This window comes from Microcebus murinus, chromosome 1 (assembly GCF_040939455.1).
Source record: "Microcebus murinus isolate Inina chromosome 1, M.murinus_Inina_mat1.0, whole genome shotgun sequence".
Lineage (NCBI taxonomy): Eukaryota > Metazoa > Chordata > Mammalia > Primates > Cheirogaleidae > Microcebus > Microcebus murinus.
The window spans coordinates 158349359-158370329 of record NC_134104.1 but is presented as its reverse complement, the minus strand read 5'-3'; the positions used below and the strand labels follow the sequence as shown (position 1 = coordinate 158370329).

At 40.3% G+C, this 20971-nt stretch overlaps 1 protein-coding gene across 1 annotated transcript in view; it reads left to right on the top strand.

Moving 5' to 3' along the window:
- DCP1A (decapping mRNA 1A) overlaps positions 1–20971 on the top strand; it is a 57475-nt gene that overhangs the window by 26038 nt on the left and 10466 nt on the right. The window contains exons 4-6 of the mRNA XM_020280378.2: positions 2879–2945; positions 7871–8009; positions 14108–14221. Of these exons, the coding sequence (XP_020135967.2) occupies positions 2879–2945; positions 7871–8009; positions 14108–14221 (320 nt within the window). The remainder of the gene's footprint in view (positions 1–2878; positions 2946–7870; positions 8010–14107; positions 14222–20971) is intronic.

The following is a 20971-nucleotide window of genomic DNA, read 5'->3' as shown; positions in this document are numbered from 1 at the left end:
AATAGTGCTGCAACCATTAAAGAAATTGAATTTGGGGCAAGGCGCAGTACCTCATGGCTATAATCCTAGCACTGTGGGATGCTGAGGTGGGTGGATCGCTCAAAAGGTCAGGAGTCCGAAACCAGCCTGAGCAAAAGCGAGACCCTATCTCTACTATAAATAGAAAGAAATTATTGGCCAACTAAAAATATATATAGAAAAAATTAGCTGGGCATGGTGACACATGCCTTTAGTCCCAGCTACTTGGAAGGCTGAGTCAGGAGGATTGCTTGAGCCCAGAAGTTTGAGGTGCTATGAGCTAGGCTGACGCCATGGCACTCTAGCCTGGGCAACAGAGTAAGACTCTGTCTCAAAAAAAAAAAAAAAAAGGAAATTGAATTTGTAATTTAAAAGCTCTCAAAAAAGAAGAAACTACTGTAGGCCTAAGTAGTTTTATTGGAGAATTCAAAAGAAGAATTAACAGTAATTTTACCCAGTCTCTTCCAGAAAATATAAAGGAAGAGAACATTTCTCAACTGTTTCTATAAGGTCAATATTACTCTGATACTAAGATAAGGGAAAGACAGTATTAAAAAAGAAAACTACCCAGCATGAGCAAGAGTGAGACCCATATCTGCTAAAAATAGAAAAATTAGCCGAGTGTGGTGGTGCTTGCTTATAGTCCCAGCTACTTGGGAGGTTGAGGCAGAAGGATCCCTTGAGCCAAGGAGTTTGAGCTTGCAGTGAGCTATGATCACACCAGGCACGGTAGCCCAGGGGACAGAGTAAAAAAACAAAACAAAACATAAACTACAAACCAGTATCTCCCATGAACTTAGGTGTAAAAATCCTCTACCAAATTATTAGTAAACCAAATCAAATCCTATGATATAGTAAAAAAAAAAAAGTACACACGATGCCCAAGTGACCTTTATTCCAGATATGCAAAGCTAAAAAAGAAATAGAATAAATATCATATCGTATTTTGGGTTTGTTTGTTTGTTTTGAGACATAGTCTCACTCTGTTGCCCCGGCTAGAGTGCCATGGCATCAGCTTAGCTCACAGCAATTTGAAACTCCTTGGCTCAAGCAATCCTTCTGCCTCAGCCTCCCCAGTAGCTGGGACTACAGGCATGTGCTACCATGCTCAGCTAATTTTTTCTATATACATTTTTAGTTGGCCAGTTAATTTCTTTGAATTTATAGTAGACATGGGGTCTCGCTCTTACTCAGGCTGGTTTCGGACTCCTGACCTTGAGCGATCTACCCGCCTTGGCCTCCCAAAGTGTTAGGATTACAGGCGTGAGCCACCATGCCAGGCCATATTTTTGGTTTTTTTATACCAAAAAAAAAAAAACTTGACAAAATCTAGTGTTCATGATTAAAAAACTCTCAAGTTAGGAGAAGTGAAGTATCTCATTCTGATGAAGGATGCCTACAAAAAGCTTACAGCTAGCATCATATTTATGGTGATAAGAGTGAAGGCTTTCTCTCTAAGATGGAGAGCAAAGCAAGGATATCCACTCTCACCACTGCCATTCAGCCTATCACTGGAATTTCCAGCCACTGTAATAAGTCAAGAAAGGTAAATAAAAAGGCCTACAGATTGGAAAAGAAGAAATAAAACTGTCCCTATTCACAGATGACATGATTTTCTGTGTACAAACTCCTAGAACTAATAAATGAGTTTAATGTCTCAGGACATGAGATCAGTATCCAAAAGTTAGTTTCATTTCTATATGCTAGCAATGAACATGTAGGAACCAAAATTAAAAATACTACCCTTTATAATCACTACAAGGAAAATTAAATACTTTAGGTATAAACTTAACAAAACATATAGAGGATCTGGTGTGCTGAAAATTACAAAGAAACTGATGAAAGAAGTTGGTCAGATGCAGTGGCTCACACCTATAATCCTAGCACTTTTGGAGGCCAAGGCAGGAGGATACTTGAGCCCAGGAGTTTGAGGTTGCATTCAGCTATGATGACACCACTTCACTCTATCTTGGGCAAAAGAACAAGATACTGTCTCAGAAAATACACATATTAATATTTAATAAAAGGAAAATTGATAAATTAGACATTGTCAAAATTAAAAACTTTTGCTCTGAGAAGACCTTACTAAGACTTTATCACATTTTAGTATCATTTTGGAATGCATCTTATAGTCAGTTTAATTGAATCTTAGTTTAATTGACAGCTTTTTGCTTTCTTTGGGTTTTTTTTGAGACAGAGTCTCACTTCGTTGCCTGGTCTAAGTGCCGTGGCATCAGCTTAGCCCACAGAAACCTCAAATTCCTGGGCTCAAGCAATCCTACTGCCTCAGCCTCCCGAGTAGTTGGGACTAGTTTTTTCTATATATTTTTAGTTGGCCAATTAATTTATTTCTATTTTTAGTAGAGACTGGGTCTCACTCTTGCTCAGGCTGGTTTCGAACTCCTGACCTTGAGTGATCCGCTCGCCTCCCAGAGTGCTAGGATTATAGGCGTGAGCCACTGTGCCCGGCCTTGCTTTCTTGATAATACGTAAACATCTAACATTTAGTGGTGTCTTAGGTTCAATGATATCTGATAATAATACCTAAAACCAACTATTTCTTGTAATTTTTATCTGAATGTAAAACATTTTTATTATTTTTATTAAACAGTTTTTCTTAAAACTGTTTAATAAAACTGTTTAATAAACAGTTTTAAATAAACTGTTTAATAAACAGTTTTTATAAAACTGTTAAAAATAAGCAGGGGAGGTGTTTTTTTTTTCTTTAGAGGGACTGTTAACAATCTGAGGGTCTGATGGTGAATTCAGTGACATTCCATGGTGATAATATATTATTTACATATACCCAAATACTGAAGCCTCATTTCCCCTCATCTTTTTTTTTCCTTTGTTTTTCAAGTGTCAATATACAGTATCTGGTTTTATGACAAGAATGACTGTCACCGCATAGCGAAACTCATGGCTGAGTAAGTATATTACTCTATAGATTTAATTGATGATATATGAAAATGAAAAATTTCCCTCTCCACTTCTCTTTATTACTGAAGTCTATTAACTCATGTATTTCCCCTTGTTTTCCTTTTTATTGCCAAAAACTTGAAAAAGCAAAAAAGCTGTAAAAGTGAATGTCTGTGATTGTTTTTACAAAAATAGGATCATACTGTATATACTGCTTTTCATGTCAATAGAATTTTTCCAGGGTGTAATATTTTCCTCTGTAGTATTTATAATGACTACATTATATCTGATCATAATTTAACAGGAACCTCACTGTCGAACATGTAAGTTAGGGCTGCCATACTGTCCAGCTCCAGAGGATGGCGTCTGTATCCAGTGCACAGCCTGGCCTGCATATACAGTGGTTCAGCTTTAGGTTCTGTACAAATTTCCACTGCAACAAGTGATACTGTTTAAGGTTTCAGTAACCTGGCGGAGAATTCCCACACACATTCATGTTTAATTCCTTTAAGCGAACTTGTTTTTGACATGGACTCTAGGCTTAACAGGCCCTAATCCACTAATGGATTTTTTATAACTCAGACTCTTGAAATATAGAAAATAATTTTCACTGAATTAATGTAGTAAAAGGTAGCTCATTGTCCTTTCCCAAGCTAGCCTGTAGAAGCCACCCTGTGTGCCCTGTATGTATTGCTGAACCACAAGTAGGATTCCAGGAGCCCAAGGCACTGGTGTTGGGTGGGCCTGAGGAGCTACAGTTCTGGGTAAAGGGCTGCAGTGGGCAAACTGACTCTTCTGGCGTACTGCTGCTTTGTTTTCAGTTTTTGCCTGAATCTCCTCAGAAACCTGGGCCTCTGTTCCCCCTCTGTCAAATCAACATTCCTTTTGCTCTACTGCAAGGTTTTTATCTACATGTTTGGAAGAAAATAGTCTTAATTTTTTTTAACAGTCTAATTTTAAACTCATAAAAGTATAAATAAATAACTAACCCCAAAACCTCATTTCAGGGTATATTTGCATTTTAAAAGAAGATACACATTGCTATGGGCAAATTATGATCCAGGACTACTAACATGTTCTGATTGGATGTTTATCAGCCTCTGCATTATTGTATATTCTGGCTGGGAGCTTGCAGGGCAGGCCCATGTTACTTACTTTACTACTGTGTGTACCCCTGAAGGCATTATTACCTATGGACCTGTAGTTACTCATATTTGAAAAAGTGCTCTCTACATTCACATTTTCTTTTTAGAACACTTTTTCTCTAAAAGAAGATAAAGCTATTTATTTGATGATGACCTTGTTTTTTTTTTTTTTGTTTTTTTTTTTGTAGGAGACAGAGTCTCTGTAAAATATGACTTGATTGTTTATTTTTATTTTTTTGAGACAGAGTCTCGCTTTGTTGCCCAGGCTAGAGTGAGTGCCGTGGCGTCAGCCTAGCTCACAGCAACCTCAAACTCCCAGGCTCAAGCGATCCTCCTGCCTCAGCCTCCCGAGTAGCTGGGACTACAGGCGTGCGCCACCATGCCCGGCTAATTTTTTCTATATATATATTAGTTGGCCAGTTAATTTCTTTCTATTTATAGTAGAGATGGGGTCTCGCTCTTGCTCAGGCTAGTTTTGAACTCCTTACCTCGAGCAGTCTGCCCACCTCAGCCTCCCAGAGTGCTAGGATTACAGGTGTGAGCCACCACGCCTGGCCTGATTGTTTGTTTGTTTGTTTGTTTGTTTATTTTGGCATATTATGGGGGTACAGATTTTAAGGTTTTAATAAATGCCGTTTCCCCCCTCCCCCCACAAGTCTGAGTTTCCAGCATGCCCATCCCCCAGATGGTGCACATCTCACTCGTTATGTATGTATATACCCGCCCCCTTCCCCCCTCCCCCCTGCCCAATACCCTATTACTGTAGTACCTATGTGTCCACTTAGGTGCTGCTCAGTTAATACCAGTTTGCTGGTGAGTGTATGTGGTGCTTGTTTTTCCATTCTTGGGAAACTTCACTTAGTAGTATGGGTTCCAGCTCTAACCAGGAAAATATAAGATGTGCTATATCACCATTGTTTCTTAGAGCTGAATAGTACTCCATGGTATACATATACCACATTTTATTAATCCACTCTTGGATTGATGGGCACTTGGGCTGTTTCCACAGCCTTGCGATTATGAATTGTGCTGCTATAAACATTCGAGTGCAGGTGTCTTTTTTGTAGAGTGTCATTGGATCTTTTGGGTAGATGCCCAGTAGTGGAATTGCTGGATCAAATGGTAGATTCACTTGTATCGCTTTCAGGTATCTCCATATTGCTTTCCACAGAGGTTGAACTAGCTTGCAGTCCCACCAGCAGTGTAGGAGTGTTCCTCTCTCTCCGCATCCAAGCCAGCATTTATTGTTTGGAGACTTTTTGATAAAGGCTATTCTCACTGGAGTTAAGTGATATCTCATTGTGGTTTTGATTTGCATTTCCCTGATGATTAGAGATGTTGAGCATTTTTTCATATGTTTGTTGGCCATTCTTCTGTCTTCTTTAGAAAAGTTTCTGTTCAAGTCCTTTGCCCACTTTTTAATAGGGTTATTTGATTTTTTCTTGCTGATTTTCATGAGTTCTAAGTATATTCTAGTTATCAGTCCCTTATCGGATGCATAGGATGCAAAAATTTTCTCCCATTCTGTAGGTTGTCTGTTTACTTTCATGACTGTTTCTTTGGCTGTGCAGAAGCTTTGTAGTTTGATCATGTCCCATTTATTTATTTTTGTTGCTGCTGTGATTGCCTTTGGGGACTTCTTCATAAACACTTTGCCTAGGCCGATGTCTAGGAGAGTGTTTGCAACATTTTCCTCTAGAATTCTAATAGTTTGATTGTTTATTTAATACTCAGTTATAGGCCACACCAGCCTGAATCCACCTTCATAAAGGACTCTGTCACATAGCCTGTTTTTCGCCTGCCTTCTGCCATGCTTCCTGTCTCGGCCATCCTGGTATTCACTTCTTCCCTGACTTGGACTGGATCTGGGATTTTGGTTTAAAAGAAGAACATTTTAATTGCCATTGTTCACCTGTGGAACAGACCATCTTGTAAAGCTCACTGCTGCTATTAATAAAAGCAGAAGCTGTCAGGGGTGGTGTGGAAGGGGCTCTCACCCACATGGGGCTTGGACTCTAAGGCCTCTTCCAATTTATTTATTTAGTTAGTTTGTTTTGAGACTTGATCTCACTTTGTCACCCAGGCTGTACAGTGGCATGATCATAGCTCACTACAGCTTCCAACTCGTAGGTCAAGCAATCCTGCCTCTGCTTCCTCACTAGCTGGGACTACAGGCCCATGCCACCACATCCAGCTAATTTTTCTATTTTTAGTAGAGATAAGGTGTTGCTATGCTGCCCAAGCTAGTCTTAAACTCCTGACCTCAAGCAATCCTCCCGCCTCAGCCTCCCAAAGTGGTTAGATTGCATGCGTGAGCCACCACAACCAGCCAAAACTGACTCTATTTTAAAAAGATATCTGTTTAATGTTACTTAACCCAGTGTTTTTAATGGGAGTTCCTGAACAGGATGTTTAAAGTCACAAACTGACACTGAGTGACCTGTTCTTGTCCTATACCCCTTATTACATAAAAATAAGCCTTTGACTACTGAAGTGTTTTATTGCCTGTCATAATTGTCTGGAAAGTTCTTTGTTAATACGATTATGAAGTTGTGGCTATGCCCATAAAATCCCATAGTGACTAGGCTTATTCTTAGTTGCCTTATTAAAATTTTTTGTCTATTTCAAGCTTGAAGAAAAATATAGGAAATAATAAAATATCTGTGCTTATCATCCAGCTTTCCATTTCTAATATTTTGCTCTAATTGCTTCAAATCTTTCTATATAGTAGAGAGGAGATATTCTTTAAAAATGAAAGCCTACAGATAAATTTGAAAATCTCAGCCCTATCAGTGGCATTCTTTTCTTGCTTTATCAATTTTCAAATGAAGAATTAGCTTAAGTAGCACCAATCAAAATAAAAAGCATTCCCATGACCACCCTGAGCTTGCACTTAGTGATTTTTAGAGGAAAAATAATGGAAACCTTTTGTTTGCTTGTAGTGCTGTCATTAACTTCCTCTATTTTCAAAAAGCTAATATTTCTCCTTGCCAGCCCAGTGTCAATATACATTTTCCACAGTGGGTTGTTCAGCCTTCCTGTGTCTTGGTGGCATTGTCCATTTTCTTTTTTTTTTTTTTTTCTAATTTTCTCTGATCCTTGATTCTGGTGTATTGTCCATTTTCAAATTTACCAATTAGTTTGATTTTGAGATAATTCTAGGAATAAAGGAGATACTTTAATAGAGTTTTTAATGAACCTACTTAGACCAACTATAAGAGAAAATATTTTTTTTCCTTCTAAAGTGAAATATAGGCCAGGCGTGGTGGCTCACGCCTGTAAACCTAACACTCTGGGAGGCTGAGGTGGGCGGATTGCTCGAGGTCAGGAGTTCGAAACCAGCCTAAGCAAGAGCGAGACCCCGTCTCTACTATAAATAGAAATTAATTGGCCAACTAATATATAGAGAAAAAATTAGCCGAGCATGGTGGCGCATGCCTGTAGTCCCAGCAACTCGGGAGGCTGAGGCAGTAGGATCGCTTGAGCCCAGGAGTTTGAGGTTGCTGTGAGCTAGGCTGATGCCATGGCACTCACTCTAGCCTGGGCAACAAAGTGAGACTCTGTCTCAAAAAAACGGTGAAATATGTTGATTGGCACTGTTGTGAGTGAGATGGTAAATGGGTCATATATTCCTAAAATGAGGTAACTGAGGCTCAGTGTTAACATATTGCAAGGACAATGTCATCATGTGACATTCTTAGTGTATCCTTGGAAAATGGACACCAAAAGAGGTTTGGGTCAGATTGTGTCTAAAGAGGCCTTTCTAAAACCTGGTTCTCCTCCTCTAGTGTGGTAGAAGAGGAGACACGGAGATCCCAGCAAGCTGCTCGGGATAAACAGAGTCCCAGCCAGGCTAACGGCTGCAGCGATCACAGGCCCATCGACATCCTGGAGATGCTGAGCAGAGCCAAGGATGAATACGAGAGGGTGAGGCTCTCTGGGTGCTGACGCGGGAAAACCAAAAGGGGCGGAGGAGACCTGCAGGAAGCTGTGGACTAGGGAAGACACCTTTAGGGCCAGCAGAGATAATTAGTTCAAAAGAAAGTATGTCTGGCCAGGCACAGTGGCTCACGCCTGTAATCCTAGCACTCTGGGAGGCCCAGGCGGGTGAATCATTTGAGCTCAGGAGTTCGAAACAAGCCGGAACAAAAATGAGACCCTATGTCTATTAAAAAAAAAATAGAAAGAAATTAGATGAACAACTAAAAATATAGAGAAAAAATTAGCTGGGCATGGTGGCACATGCTTGTGGTCCCACCTACTACTCGGGAGGCTGAGGCAGAGGATCACTTGAGCCCAGGAGTTTGAGATTGCTGTAAACTAGGCTGACGCCATGGCACTCTAGCTTAGGCCAAAAAAAAAAAAAAAAAAAAGAAAGAATGTCTTACAATTTTAAGCCTGATGTCAACAGGGAAAAAAAAAGCCAAACTGTGTAAAACGATTTTAAAGAGATTTACCCTGAGCCAAATTTGAGGACCATGACTTGAAGCCATGCCCAAGAAGCCTTGGACAAGTGGACTCGCTGTGGCGGGGTTACAGTTTGGTTTTATACCTTTCAGGGAGACAGGGGTTACAGGTAAAGTCATAAATCAATACACGGGAGACATACATTGGTTTGGCCCAAAAACGTGGGCCATCTCTAAGTGCGGGGCTAATAGGTTATAGGTGGGTTTTAAGATTCTTTGGAGGTTATCCCAGGCAAGAATGGGGGGCAGCCGGGCCACGCTAGTGCAGAGACTGTGCAGAGAGGTTGGCCAGAGGGAGAGGGAAACAAGCCCCAGGACGTGGGGGGCAGGGCAAGCTACTGGATCAGGGCAGCCTGCGGGGAAGGTAACTTCACACCCAGTGCTTAATGCACCTTGGAAGGCTGGAGTGCCTTGGCCAGCTGTTCACTATGCTGCTGCAACTGTGGAGCTGGCTCCCAGCAGACAAAAGGAGCCAGACCCACAAGCCCGGGTGGGGGTGGGGGTGGCGGGCCCAGTGGTCACTCCCCACCACACGTAGCGCACACCACCCAAGCTGGACCTTGGCGGGAGGAACGGGGCCACAGGGGGCATGGGGAGGGGACCCACCACCCTGACCCAGCCTGGGGGGTCCCAGAAGGTCAGGTGAAGGGGAGGGTCCCCCGGGGCAGCACGCCAACACTGTGGGACCTGGGGAGGCACACGATCGCTTACCTGGTATGTAATACAGAGGTGGCTTGAACCCAAACGTGGTTCAAATTAGAATTCCATAGTGGCCAGAGAGGGATGAAGAAGGAAAAAAATAGATTAAAAACCCAGCACGGGCTGATCGCAGTGGCTCACACCTGTAATCCTAGCACTCTGGGAGGCTGAGGCGGGTGGATTGCTCAAAGTCAGGAGTTCAAAACCAGCCTGAGCAAGAGAGAGACCCATCTCTACTATAAATAGAAAGAAATTAATTGGCCAACTAATATACAGAAAAAATTAGCCGGGCGCAGTGGTACATGCCTGTAGTCCCAGCTACATGGGAGGCTGAGGCAGCAGGATTGCTTGAGCCCAGGAGTTTGAGGTTGCTGTGATCTAGGCTGACACCATGGCACTCACTCTAGCCTAGGCAACAAAGCGAGACTCGTCTCAAAAAAAAAAAAACCCAGCAAGGAAATAAAAAGCACGGTCCAATCCACAGCATTCAAAAATGTCCAAAACAATAAAGTGTCAATGGAAAAAAGCCAAAAAAAAAAAATTCTTTGGCTTATAATTGGTTAAAGACATGAAGCTTTGTCTAAAGCAGGGTTCCTCAAACTTTTTAAATAGTGGGCCAGTTCACTGTCCCTCAGACCGTTGGAGAGCGCAATGCACATTTCACACATGTACACTGTGGGCCCAGGATGAGTCAACTGCTAAGCAGGACAGGCAGCGGTGGCACCTGGTGGGCCGCATGTGGCCCTCGGGCGGTAGTTTAAGGATGCCTGGTCTAAAGGCTTGGAATGTTTTAAGATAATGAGGTCTGTTAATCAGAGACCAGCCATCAGACATAGATTTGTTGTATAAATTGAGGACCTGCAGGTTTGTCTTGCATACTCTTAGGCCTGTTAATGAGTTATAAAGGATGTCTCCAAGAAGGGTGCAGGGGGCATGATGTGGCATGTCTGACCTCCCTCTCCCTGGCAGATAATTTAGTTTTAGGATATTCCTTTGGCCACAAAGGGGTCCATTCAGTCAGCTAGTGGGGAGGGGTTATGAGCCTTTAAATTTTCATTTAGTTCACACTAAAACATAAGGAAAGAACTCTGCTTACTTCAGAGCGCTTTTTTTGGCAGGAAATTTTACAGTGCTCTTTTTCTGTTCTTGTAAAGTTAGTATAGGAGAAAATGGTCTTAGAGTGCTGAAGTTAGCCAACATCAGGTAGTTCTGGAAAAGCTTCATGCCTCTTTACCCCTGCAGTGGCTTGGATGCTCAGTGGTTTTAGGAATTTATGTAGCCTTTGGAAAATATTCTGATAATTTATACCACATAATACTAACAGGTACATTTATGGTGTGAGGTATGGTGGTAGGTATGTAACCTTCCTTAAGCATCTTTTGGAGTTTTATGCAAATAAGAGGCTTTTCTGAAATTCATTGTTTTCTTTTTCATCTGTTTTGCATTTTAGTTTTTAAGCTAACTGATAATATTTTCCCCCAAAAGTTGAATAAAATGGCAATTGTGGTGCATTAGTTAATTTATTCAACACATGCTTATAAACTGTCCACAATGTGCCAAGCAGTGGACATTTCATGACAGTGTCTTCAAATTTTGTGGCTGTGGAACTGTCCTGGCTTTTTACTTGGCACCTCAAAGCTCCACACATCATTAGAGTGAGACTAAAGCTTTCTAGTGCTGCACGTTGTTTCAGCAGAGTTATAATTGCCATCTTAACTCTCCATTAAACATTGGGCTAAATGCTTTCCTTTCTGTTTCATCCATACCTCACCAAAATGTCAAGAAACATAATGTGAAAAGCACTAAGACCTTTTTCCAAAACAGTTCTGCTATAACACTAGCTTCTAAGTTTTTAATAGATGAACCTTGAAAAAAGCTTCAAGTTTGTCAAATGAATTGAGGAAATGTTAGCATGACTCCTCCTCCCCTCATCCTCTTGGGACTTTACAGTGCCCAAGACTGAGAGGTACCACAATAAATAAAACAATAACATCAGTTCCCAGATTGTTTTGACTATAGGACCATTTTTTACATACGACCCTTCAACTTCTCAAGAATCTGGAGTTCAGGGAACAAACTTTGGAAAAAGTTGTTCTGGAAGGTAATTTCTTCTAACTAAAAGAGGCATATTTACCATAAACTACAATAAACCATCTGTATTCAACCACCAAAGGAAGCTCTACCTACTGGGTAGAGAATTGTATATTAGAGCCCATGAGAAGTTTCAGATTGTACCAGATTCCTCAGTGTCTCAAAGAGAATCAGTAGGAATGTATGGATCTATCAAAGTTAAATATAGGGAAAGCAATCATCTCTGTAACAAATTCATTAATTCTTTGGGTTTTTTTGTTTTTGTTTTTTTTGAGACAGAGTCTCACTTTGTTGCCCAGGTTAGAGTGAGTGCTGTGGCATCAGCCTAGCTCACAGCAATCTCAATCTCCGGGGCTCAGCGATCCTACTGCCTCACCCTCCTGAGTAGCTGGGACTATAGGCATGTGCCACCATGCCCGGCTAATTTTTTGTATATATATTTTTAGTTGGTCAATTAATTTCTTTCTATTTTTAATAGAGATGGGGTCTCACTCAGGCTGGTTTCGAACTCCTGAACTCCTGACCTTGAGCGATCCTCCCGCCTCCGCCTCCCAGAGTGCTAGGATTACAGGCGTGAGCCACCGCACCCAGCCAAATTCATTAATTCTTAGGAAACTGAGAATAAATTTTAAGGATCATTTTGTGAATTTAAAAGTTTCCTTATATTCCAAAAATCCCTTCTTATGCCCTTACTGACATCTGAGTTATCTACATAGACACGTTGTTCTGTTTGTAGAGGCCTTTCAGTGTTCTTATAGATGACTAATAAGTCCAGGGCTCTGTCACTCATCCCAAATAATGACTGGAGCATGATGCCATGTGATACAGAAACTTTAGGTACTGCACACTAATGCAGACAAATACTCCATGGATTGGCCTAGCTTATTCCTTGGCTGAGAAACAAATAGCCACAAAAGAAAAGCAGGAAGGCAGGCCTTATTTTTATATACAAAGCTTTAAAGGAACTCTGGGGTCAAGTGAGCAGTCTAAAAACTGTGACTGATTTCTAGTTATATAAATATTGCAAAAGTAAAGAATATGGATAGCATAATTTTTGTTGTACAGAAAATTCTTCCACAATATGGAATAAATAAAATGTTGTCTATAGTTAGATTAAAATGAAACCTTTGGGGATTTGGTTAAGTCATTGATATTTATTTTTTAAGGTGTTCTTTCTGTTTTTGAAAACTGAAAATAGGTGGAGCTTTTGTTTTTTTGCTAGTCAAATTTAGCAGAGAGGGGTTGTATACCAACTTTAGTGACACTAATGTTAATAAGGTCTGATAATCCACTACCTGCAAACCAGCTGATGAACAATGTTTCGAGTTTCTATTTAGTATAATTCAATTCCAAACATTCCCCAAGCATAATGAAATTGATACTGTTTGATAATAATATTGCACAAACAAAAGCATGTTAGAAGATTAAGATATTTCATAGGTTTTCACACACTATTTCACTGCTATTCAAATGGGCAACACTGAGTAAATGATATTCTGAAATAATATAAGGATTAAGTCATTTGAATAGGAAAAATGCATGTTATTCATTTAATATTTGAATACCTACACCTGTGCTTAAGCACATATCTTTATAGTATAACATTAAAATTAATCTGTCTCTGGACTGAAGTTTGGAGCTACTTTTTTTTCTTTTTAATGAGCCTGGCATTATGGCTGCTTTTTTAAAAATGTGATCTCTTGAATTTTCTAAACTATTTTTGGTGTCGGTTTTGGCATGGATAATGCTCACCAGATACTGGATCAGATAGCTCAAATACAACTTAAGTTTCCAAAAGTCCATAATTCCATGTTCATCTAGTGATCATTTGTCGCCTAGGCTAGAGTGCTGTAGCATCAGCCTAGCTCGCAGCAAGCTCAAACTCCTGGACTCAGGTGATCCTCCTGCCTCAGCCTCCCGAGTAGCTGGGACTACAGGTTAATTTTTTTTTCTATTTTTAGTAGAGACGGGTCTCACTCTTACTGAGGCTGGTCTCAAACTCCTGACCTCAAGCGATCCTCCCGCCTCAGCTTCCCAGAATGCTAGGATTACAGGTGTTGTTGTTGGAACAATTGGATATCCATATAAAAAAAAAAAAGCCACCTCAACCTAACTAACATCTTATACAAAAATCAACTCAAAATGGATCATAGACCTAAATGTAAAATATAAAACTTTTAGAAGGAAAATATATTTACATGTGACCCAGAAATACCACTCCTAGGTATTTACCCTAAAGAAATGAAACTTTTAAAATAACACGAATGTACTTCTACAGGTGAATGGTTAAATAAATGGTAATGTATTCATATAATGGAATACTACTCTGCAATATAAAGGAATGATGGCTTGCAGCAGTTTGGATGAATCCCGAAGACATTATGCTAAGTGAAAGGAGCCAGCATTCTACTTATATTCCATTCATATGACATTTTTGAAAGGACAACACTATAATGAGAGAGAACAGACTTGGTCACCAGGAATGGAGGGAGGGTGTGACAGCTGGATAGCGCAAGGGGTTTTATTGGAGTAATGTAACTGTTACGTAACAATTGTGGCTAATGCTGTTTCCTAAAATTGGGGGCTTAGCTTTCTAGAAGTTTTATTGTATCAGTTATTTACTTGAGACCCCAAAGCAAGCATTTGGGGGGATTTTTTGCTTATTTTTTAAAAAATAGCATTTCTGATAACCCTAAATGCTGTTTTGTCAGCCAAATAATAGACAGCAAACTTCTTTCACATGATACATTTTCTTTTAATTTTTTTAAGAATCAGATGGGTGACTCAAATATCTCCAGCCCTGGGTTACAGCCAAGCACTCAGCTCTCCAATCTGGGAAGCACTGAGACACTAGAAGAGACGCCCTCCGGGTCACAAGATAAGGTTTGTACAACCTAAAGCCTTTGCTTTGTCCAAAGTAACAAAACAAAGACTAACATTTTGTAGGGTTTTAATGTGGTGCGAGTTTGATTTGGCACTTATTTGTCAAGGTCCAGATGTGCAGCAACATGATGACATCTATCTTCCCAGGTTACTTCCCTTGATCCATGTAACTATCTTTCATTGGATTTTGCAGTAGCCTCCTATCTGATCTCCTATCTTTTGCCCACTGCCCTCACCTATTCTTAATCCAGCAGCCAGAGTAATCTTGGCAAAACATGTCAGATGGTGACATTCCTCAGTTTAAACCCTTCCAGGGGTGTCCCATCTCACTCAAAAGCCAAGATTGTGGTGGTGGCCCATCGGTCCCTACCTGACCTGGCCCGGCCCCTCTAACCAGGGGCTCTGCCTTGCCTATTTGGCTCCAGCTTCATTGACTCTCATGTGCCAGACATGCTCCTGCCTCAGGACAGGCCCTTGAACTTGATGTTTCCTTGGCCAACAGTACTTTCCTTGAAGATGTGGCTTGCTCCTTTTCCTCCTTTACATCTCAGATGTCCTCCACATAGGTCAGGCCTTCTCTGACTACCCTATTTAAAATAACTACCCTCCCCCCATCCTCCTTGTGTGCTTTATTTTCTCACTGACATCTAACCAGCTAACATAGTTTCTGTTTTTCTTCTTTATTCATTGTCTCCTGGACAACGAAATATAAGCTCCCTGGGGCAGGCAGTTTTATCTGCCTTGTTCATTACTGTATCCTTAGCATCCTAGTATTGTAAATATTTGTTGAATTAATTAGTTCTCTTTATAATTGATGGTCTGATAAAGGAATAGATACCAAGTAAAACTTATAGTTTTTTAATAAAACTTTTTGTTTTGAGTTAATTATAGATTTATATGCAATTATAAGAAATAATACAGAAATATCCCATGTACCCATTTCCCTTTTGATAACATCTTACAAAATACAGTATAATATAACCGGGATATTGATGGGATATTTATACAATCCATACATCTTATTCAGATTTCTTCAGTTTTTGTGTGTGTGTGTGTGTGTATTCAGTTCTATGCAGTTTTATCTCATGTGTAGCTTTGTGTATCCAACCACCACAGTCAAGATGCAGAGTATTTCTATCTCCACAAGTATCCTTTGTGTTGCACTTTTATGATCATACCAACTTCTCTGTCTTACCCTCTCTGCTTCCTCCCACCCCTACCCTCTGGCAGCCACTAACCTATTTTCCAGTTTTATAATGTCATTTCAGGACTGCTATATAAATGGGATCATGTAATATATAACCTTTTGAGATTGTCTTTACTCAGCATAATTCCTGGAGATTATTGAAGTTGTTACATGTATCAAGTTGTTTACTTTTATTGCTGAGTACTATTACATGATAGGGAAGTAACAAAATTTGTTTAACTGTAACTATTTTTGACCATTGTCTATGAACATCTAGGTTGTTTTTAGTTTTGGCTAGTATGAATAAACTTCTGTGAACATCTGTGTATAGGTTTTTGTGTGAACATAAATTTTCATTTCTCTGAGATAAATGCCTAAGAGTACAAATGTTGGGTGATTTGGTAATTGCATATTTTAGTTGAATAAGAAACCGCCTATTTTCCAGAGAAGCTATACCATTTTACATTCCCATCAGCAATGTATCCAGTGTTTTTAGGTATTTAGATGATAATTAACTTAAGCCAGATTTTATGTATTACATTCCCATGCTCCATTTTTACTGTATCTGGATTTAGGTTTCTGAAGATCAAACATATTAAATGTCGTTCTCTTACAAAGATTTTATTATGAATTTAATTTTTAAAAATATATGTTAGAGAGACAAGGTTTGTAGCTTCCTTCAGATATGGTTTATCAGCCAGAAGTGTTAAAACTACATTCTTTTTTTAGGCCATAATGACAAAATTTTGTAAAATATTGAGATCTGAATATTGTCAGAGCCATTGACTAAAATTTGCTCAAATTTATAATCAGCCCCTACATACAGATACTACATTTGTTTAGTAACATTGCCATCTAGTGCTGAGGAGCAGATAATGCTGTCAAGCCTTAATAGTACTGAATTCCATTTCAGTTTCATAATTTACTTATTAAACTTCTTTTGGGACTATTTCCCTAGTGTGTTGTGTTTTTTTTTTCTTCCTGTGATCAAGAATAATGGCTGCCTGAATAATGGCCAACAAACATGTGAAAAAATGCTCAACATCTCTTGTCATCAGTGAAATGCAAATCAAAACTGCAATGAGATAATCACTGATCTCCAGTAAGAATGGCCTTTATCAAAAAGTCCCCAAACAATAAATGTTGGTGTGGATGCAGAGAGATAGTAACACTCCTACACTGCTGGTGGGACTGCAAACTGGTTCAGCCTCTGTGGAAAGCAATATGGAGATACCTTAAAGCAATACAAGTAGATCTACCATTTGATCCAGCAATTCCACTACTGGGCATCTACCCAAAAGATCAAATGACACTCTACAAAAGGGACACCTGCACTCGAATGTTTATAGCAGCACAATTCACAATTGCGAAGTTGTGGAAACAACCCAGGTGCCCATCAATACATGAGTGGATTAATAAAATGTGGTATATGTATACCATGGAGTACTATTCACCTTTAAGAAACAATGGTGATGTAACACTTCTTGTATTTTCCTGGATAGAGCTGGAACCCATTCTACTAAGTGAAGTATCACAAGAATACTTCACAATACAAGAATACAAGAAAAACAAGCACCACATGTACTCACCAGCAAATTGGTATTAACAGATCAACGCATAAGTGGACATATAGGAATAACATTTATCAGGTGTCAGGCGGGTAGGAGGGGGGATGAAGGGATGGGTATATACAAACATAATGCTTGAGATGTGCAATGTTCGGGGTATGGTCACGCTTGAAGCTCTGACTTGAGGAGGGAAGGGAGACATGGGCAATATACGTAACCTTAACATTTGTACCCCCATAATATGCTGAAATAAAAAAAGAAAGAATAATGGTTGCCTAATAGTGTGCCCAGTACAATAACTAGTAAATCCAAACAGAAAAAGCTCTAACCAAGAACTGTGGGTTGAGTAAGAAACTATGTAAAACCTCATCCAGTATATTAGAATTTTGTCTTGCACCATGTGCTGTTGCTGACTGATTGACAGACTAACACTTGATCTAAGCAAAGCATTATAAATCTGACTCCAGGCAGGAGCACAGTGGCTCACACCTATAATCACAGCACTTTGGGAGGCCAAGGCGGTATCACCTGAGACCAGGAGTTTGAAACCAACTTGGGCAATGTGATGAGACCCCATCTCTACACAAAATTGTAAAACAATTAGCCAGGCATGGTTGCATGTGCCTGTAGTCCTTGCTACTTGAGAGGCTGAGGTGAGAGGATTGCTTGAACCCAGGAGATCAAGGCTGCAGTGAGCTGTAAAAGTTAAACAGAATTGCCGTATGACCAACAATTCCACTCCTGGGTATATACCCAAAAATATCGCAGGCAGGGATTCAGACAGATACTTTTACAAGAATATTCATAGCAGCACTATTTGTACTAGGCGAAAGGTGGGAACAGCTCAACCTGAGTGTCCATCAGTAGATGAATGGATAAAGATATGATATATACATATGGTGGAATATTATTCAGCCATAACAGGAATGAAATTCTGATACATGTTACAACATGGATGAACCTTGAAAGCATTATGCTAAGTGAAATAAGCCAGTCACAAAAAGAAAAATGTTGTATGATTCACTTGTATGAGGTAACTAGAATTGGCAAATTCATAAAAACAGAAAGTAAAACGAGGTTACCAGGGACTTTTGGGGAAGGGAAGAGAGATGGGAAGTTACTTAATGGTTACAGAGTTTCTGTTTGCAATGATGAAAAAGTTCTAGAAATAGGTAGTAGTAATGGTTATGCAACATCATGAATGTACTGAATTCCACTGAATTTTACACTTAAATATGTTGAAAATGGTAAATTTTATGTATATTTTAGCACATTTTTTAAAATGAGGGAGATGGATTATCTCTGTTCTATCAGTAGACATTTAATGATGCCAGGAATCCAAAAGTGAGTAAGTCACAGTGTTGAGCATGGAAAGTGGGACCCATGCACTTGAGTACAGATACGTGGCCTGCACAGAGAAGTCTGTCTCAAGGGAGAATTCATTACCATTTTGACTTACGTTGAGTGGGTTTGAAATGTTACCAGGGAGTTTTCAACAGACGTGCCCTCGAAGATCCCTTGCATTAGGGAATGACATAATAGCACAGCCTTGGTTATCCCATCAGGTGTTCTTGTGGTGGTGGTTGCTTCGCATTATGAGGATATGGTATTCCAGAAGGATTTGATACATTTTTAATATCCCAGCACATTATTTGGTGCTTATTAAAAAGTATCCAAACAGATTTATCATGATTGCTATTAATACTATATGTTGTTATGTGATAATAATAGTGAATTTCAATTTATTGAATGCATGTTGGGCACCATATATTATAGCAAGAATTTAATTTCCACAACAGCTCTATGAGATAATTGCCACAATTGTCCCTATTTTTCAGATGAGGAAACAAATAGATTATGTAAATTTCCCATTAACAGCTGAGAATTGAACCTAGGCATCTTTGATTTCAGACCCTAAACTTTAGTTTTTTCAGAAGTGAAAATGTGAGGAAATTAAACCATGTAAAATATTTAGTATCTTTTTTTTATATCCACAGTTTATAACTAGGTGTTCATGCTGCCTTATTTGAAGTGAGATTCTGAATCTGGAAAATCCTTTAAAGTGCTAAAGAGTGTTATGACAAGATAGTCTTATGAGTCTTTCTATGGCATGATTAGTGGGGGCCCATATTTGCCATTTGAGCATTTCCTCACTTAAACAAAGGCCTCTTGTCATATTAACTTCCCAAGACATATTATGTTAGCTTTTTAATATTAATAGAATTCCTTTTGTTGAATGTTTTCTAAGATAAAATGGCTTGGTATGAAGCTATGATTTTTTACATTGGGAGGAGTTTTCTGCCTCTTCCTCCACAACAGTTATTTTGCACCAACTGCATCCTTCCCAGATCCCCTGTTGCCTTTCGCCCAGCAGACAACACCATCCTCACACCAGTGAGAAACTACAAAATGGCATTCTCTTAACTTCCCTTAAATGCAGATTTCCCTGCATCCTCATTGGTGTTAGCCACCTCTCCCTGCTATCTGACGGTGAGTCCCTCCTTGACAAGGGTCCCCTATGCCCATGCCTTAAGGGTATGCTGCCAGTAAGCTCCCTCTCTCCTCAAGCTAACCTTTCCCCTCTGGGAGATCTTTGGCAGAGAGTGTTGAGCCTCTTCTGTGTACTCGCTGGCTCTGTGGTACTGGGTGGTGGTGCCGTTGCGTGGGTAGGCAAGCCCAGGAGAAAGGAAGCAAGGATGAGAGAATAGGTGAGAAAGACAATCCCTGCCTGGGAGGAACTTGCTTTCTACTGTTGTCGCTGTGAGTGCTAACATTAAGTAAGCACCAACTATATGCTGGTTCTGCACATTTCGGCCTCCCCCGGCCTCCCTGGTTTACGGAGGAGCTGAGAGGCCGGCTGTCCGGCGAGAAAGCAGCAGGGCAGCGGCAGCGCTTCTCCAGACGCCCGCCTCTTGGTGCTTGGCACGGCACTGCTTTGTCCCTGCAGTCTCCTGAGGGAATTACTCCCTTGACTGGTGTTACCGTTTTTGTGTTTTAATAACCTCCAAATCAGTACCCTTGAGTTCCACATGTCCCAAGGAGACCTTAAATGTGTTCACAGTTGACCTCAAGCTTCCCCCCTCTCTCAACCTCTAGGGGCTTTTCCTGGGCTTGCCTGCCTAAGTACCACCGCCCAGTACCCAGATACCATGGTATCTAATCAGTCTTTTTTGTGGCCACCAAAGTGCACATCCTAAAATACAAAGCTTAATGGCTCATTCCCTGAACATGTCCCCATTGCCCTATGGATAAAGTCCAGATCCCTTAATGTGTCTCAGACACTCTGCAGTCTGGCCAGTGCTTCTCTCTTCCCTTCATCACCCCTCCTCCTACCAAACCTCTGACCCAGCCCTGCTGAAGTACTTGCAGCTCTCAGAATGCCTGTGCTCCACAGCCAACTCAGCCCTTCCACAGCTTAGCATCCTCTTTCTGGGTACCCATGGCACCCTGCAGCTCTGTCCTAGGGGAGCCCTTGTCACCAGTTGTCCTTGCCTCTTTTCCCCACCTCACGATCACAGCACAATGTTTGGCACCTGGTAAACTCAATAATTCCTTGTTAAGTGGATGAAACATTTGCCTGGAAAAAACTAAGTTTGTTTTCCTCTAGAAATGTGATCATACCGTAGTGCTATCACTATTATACTTCAGATGTAAGGACCATAGTCTTTCTGAGGCCCTGAAAATCATATTATTAGTGGATTAATTTTTTCAGCATAAACATATATATATAGAGAGAGAGAGACAACTAAGTAGTTCACACATTTTAGGAATAAAACCCTAAGTTGGGCCAGGCACGGTGGCTCACACCTGTAATCCTAGCACTCTGGGAGGCCGAGGCGGGTGGATTGCTCAATGTCAGGAGTTCGAAACCAGCCTGAGCAAGAGCAAGACCTCATCTCTACTATAAATAGAAAGAAACTAATTGACCAACTAATATATATAGAGAAAAAATTAGCCGAGCATGGTGGCGCATGCCTGTAGTCCCAGCTACTCAGG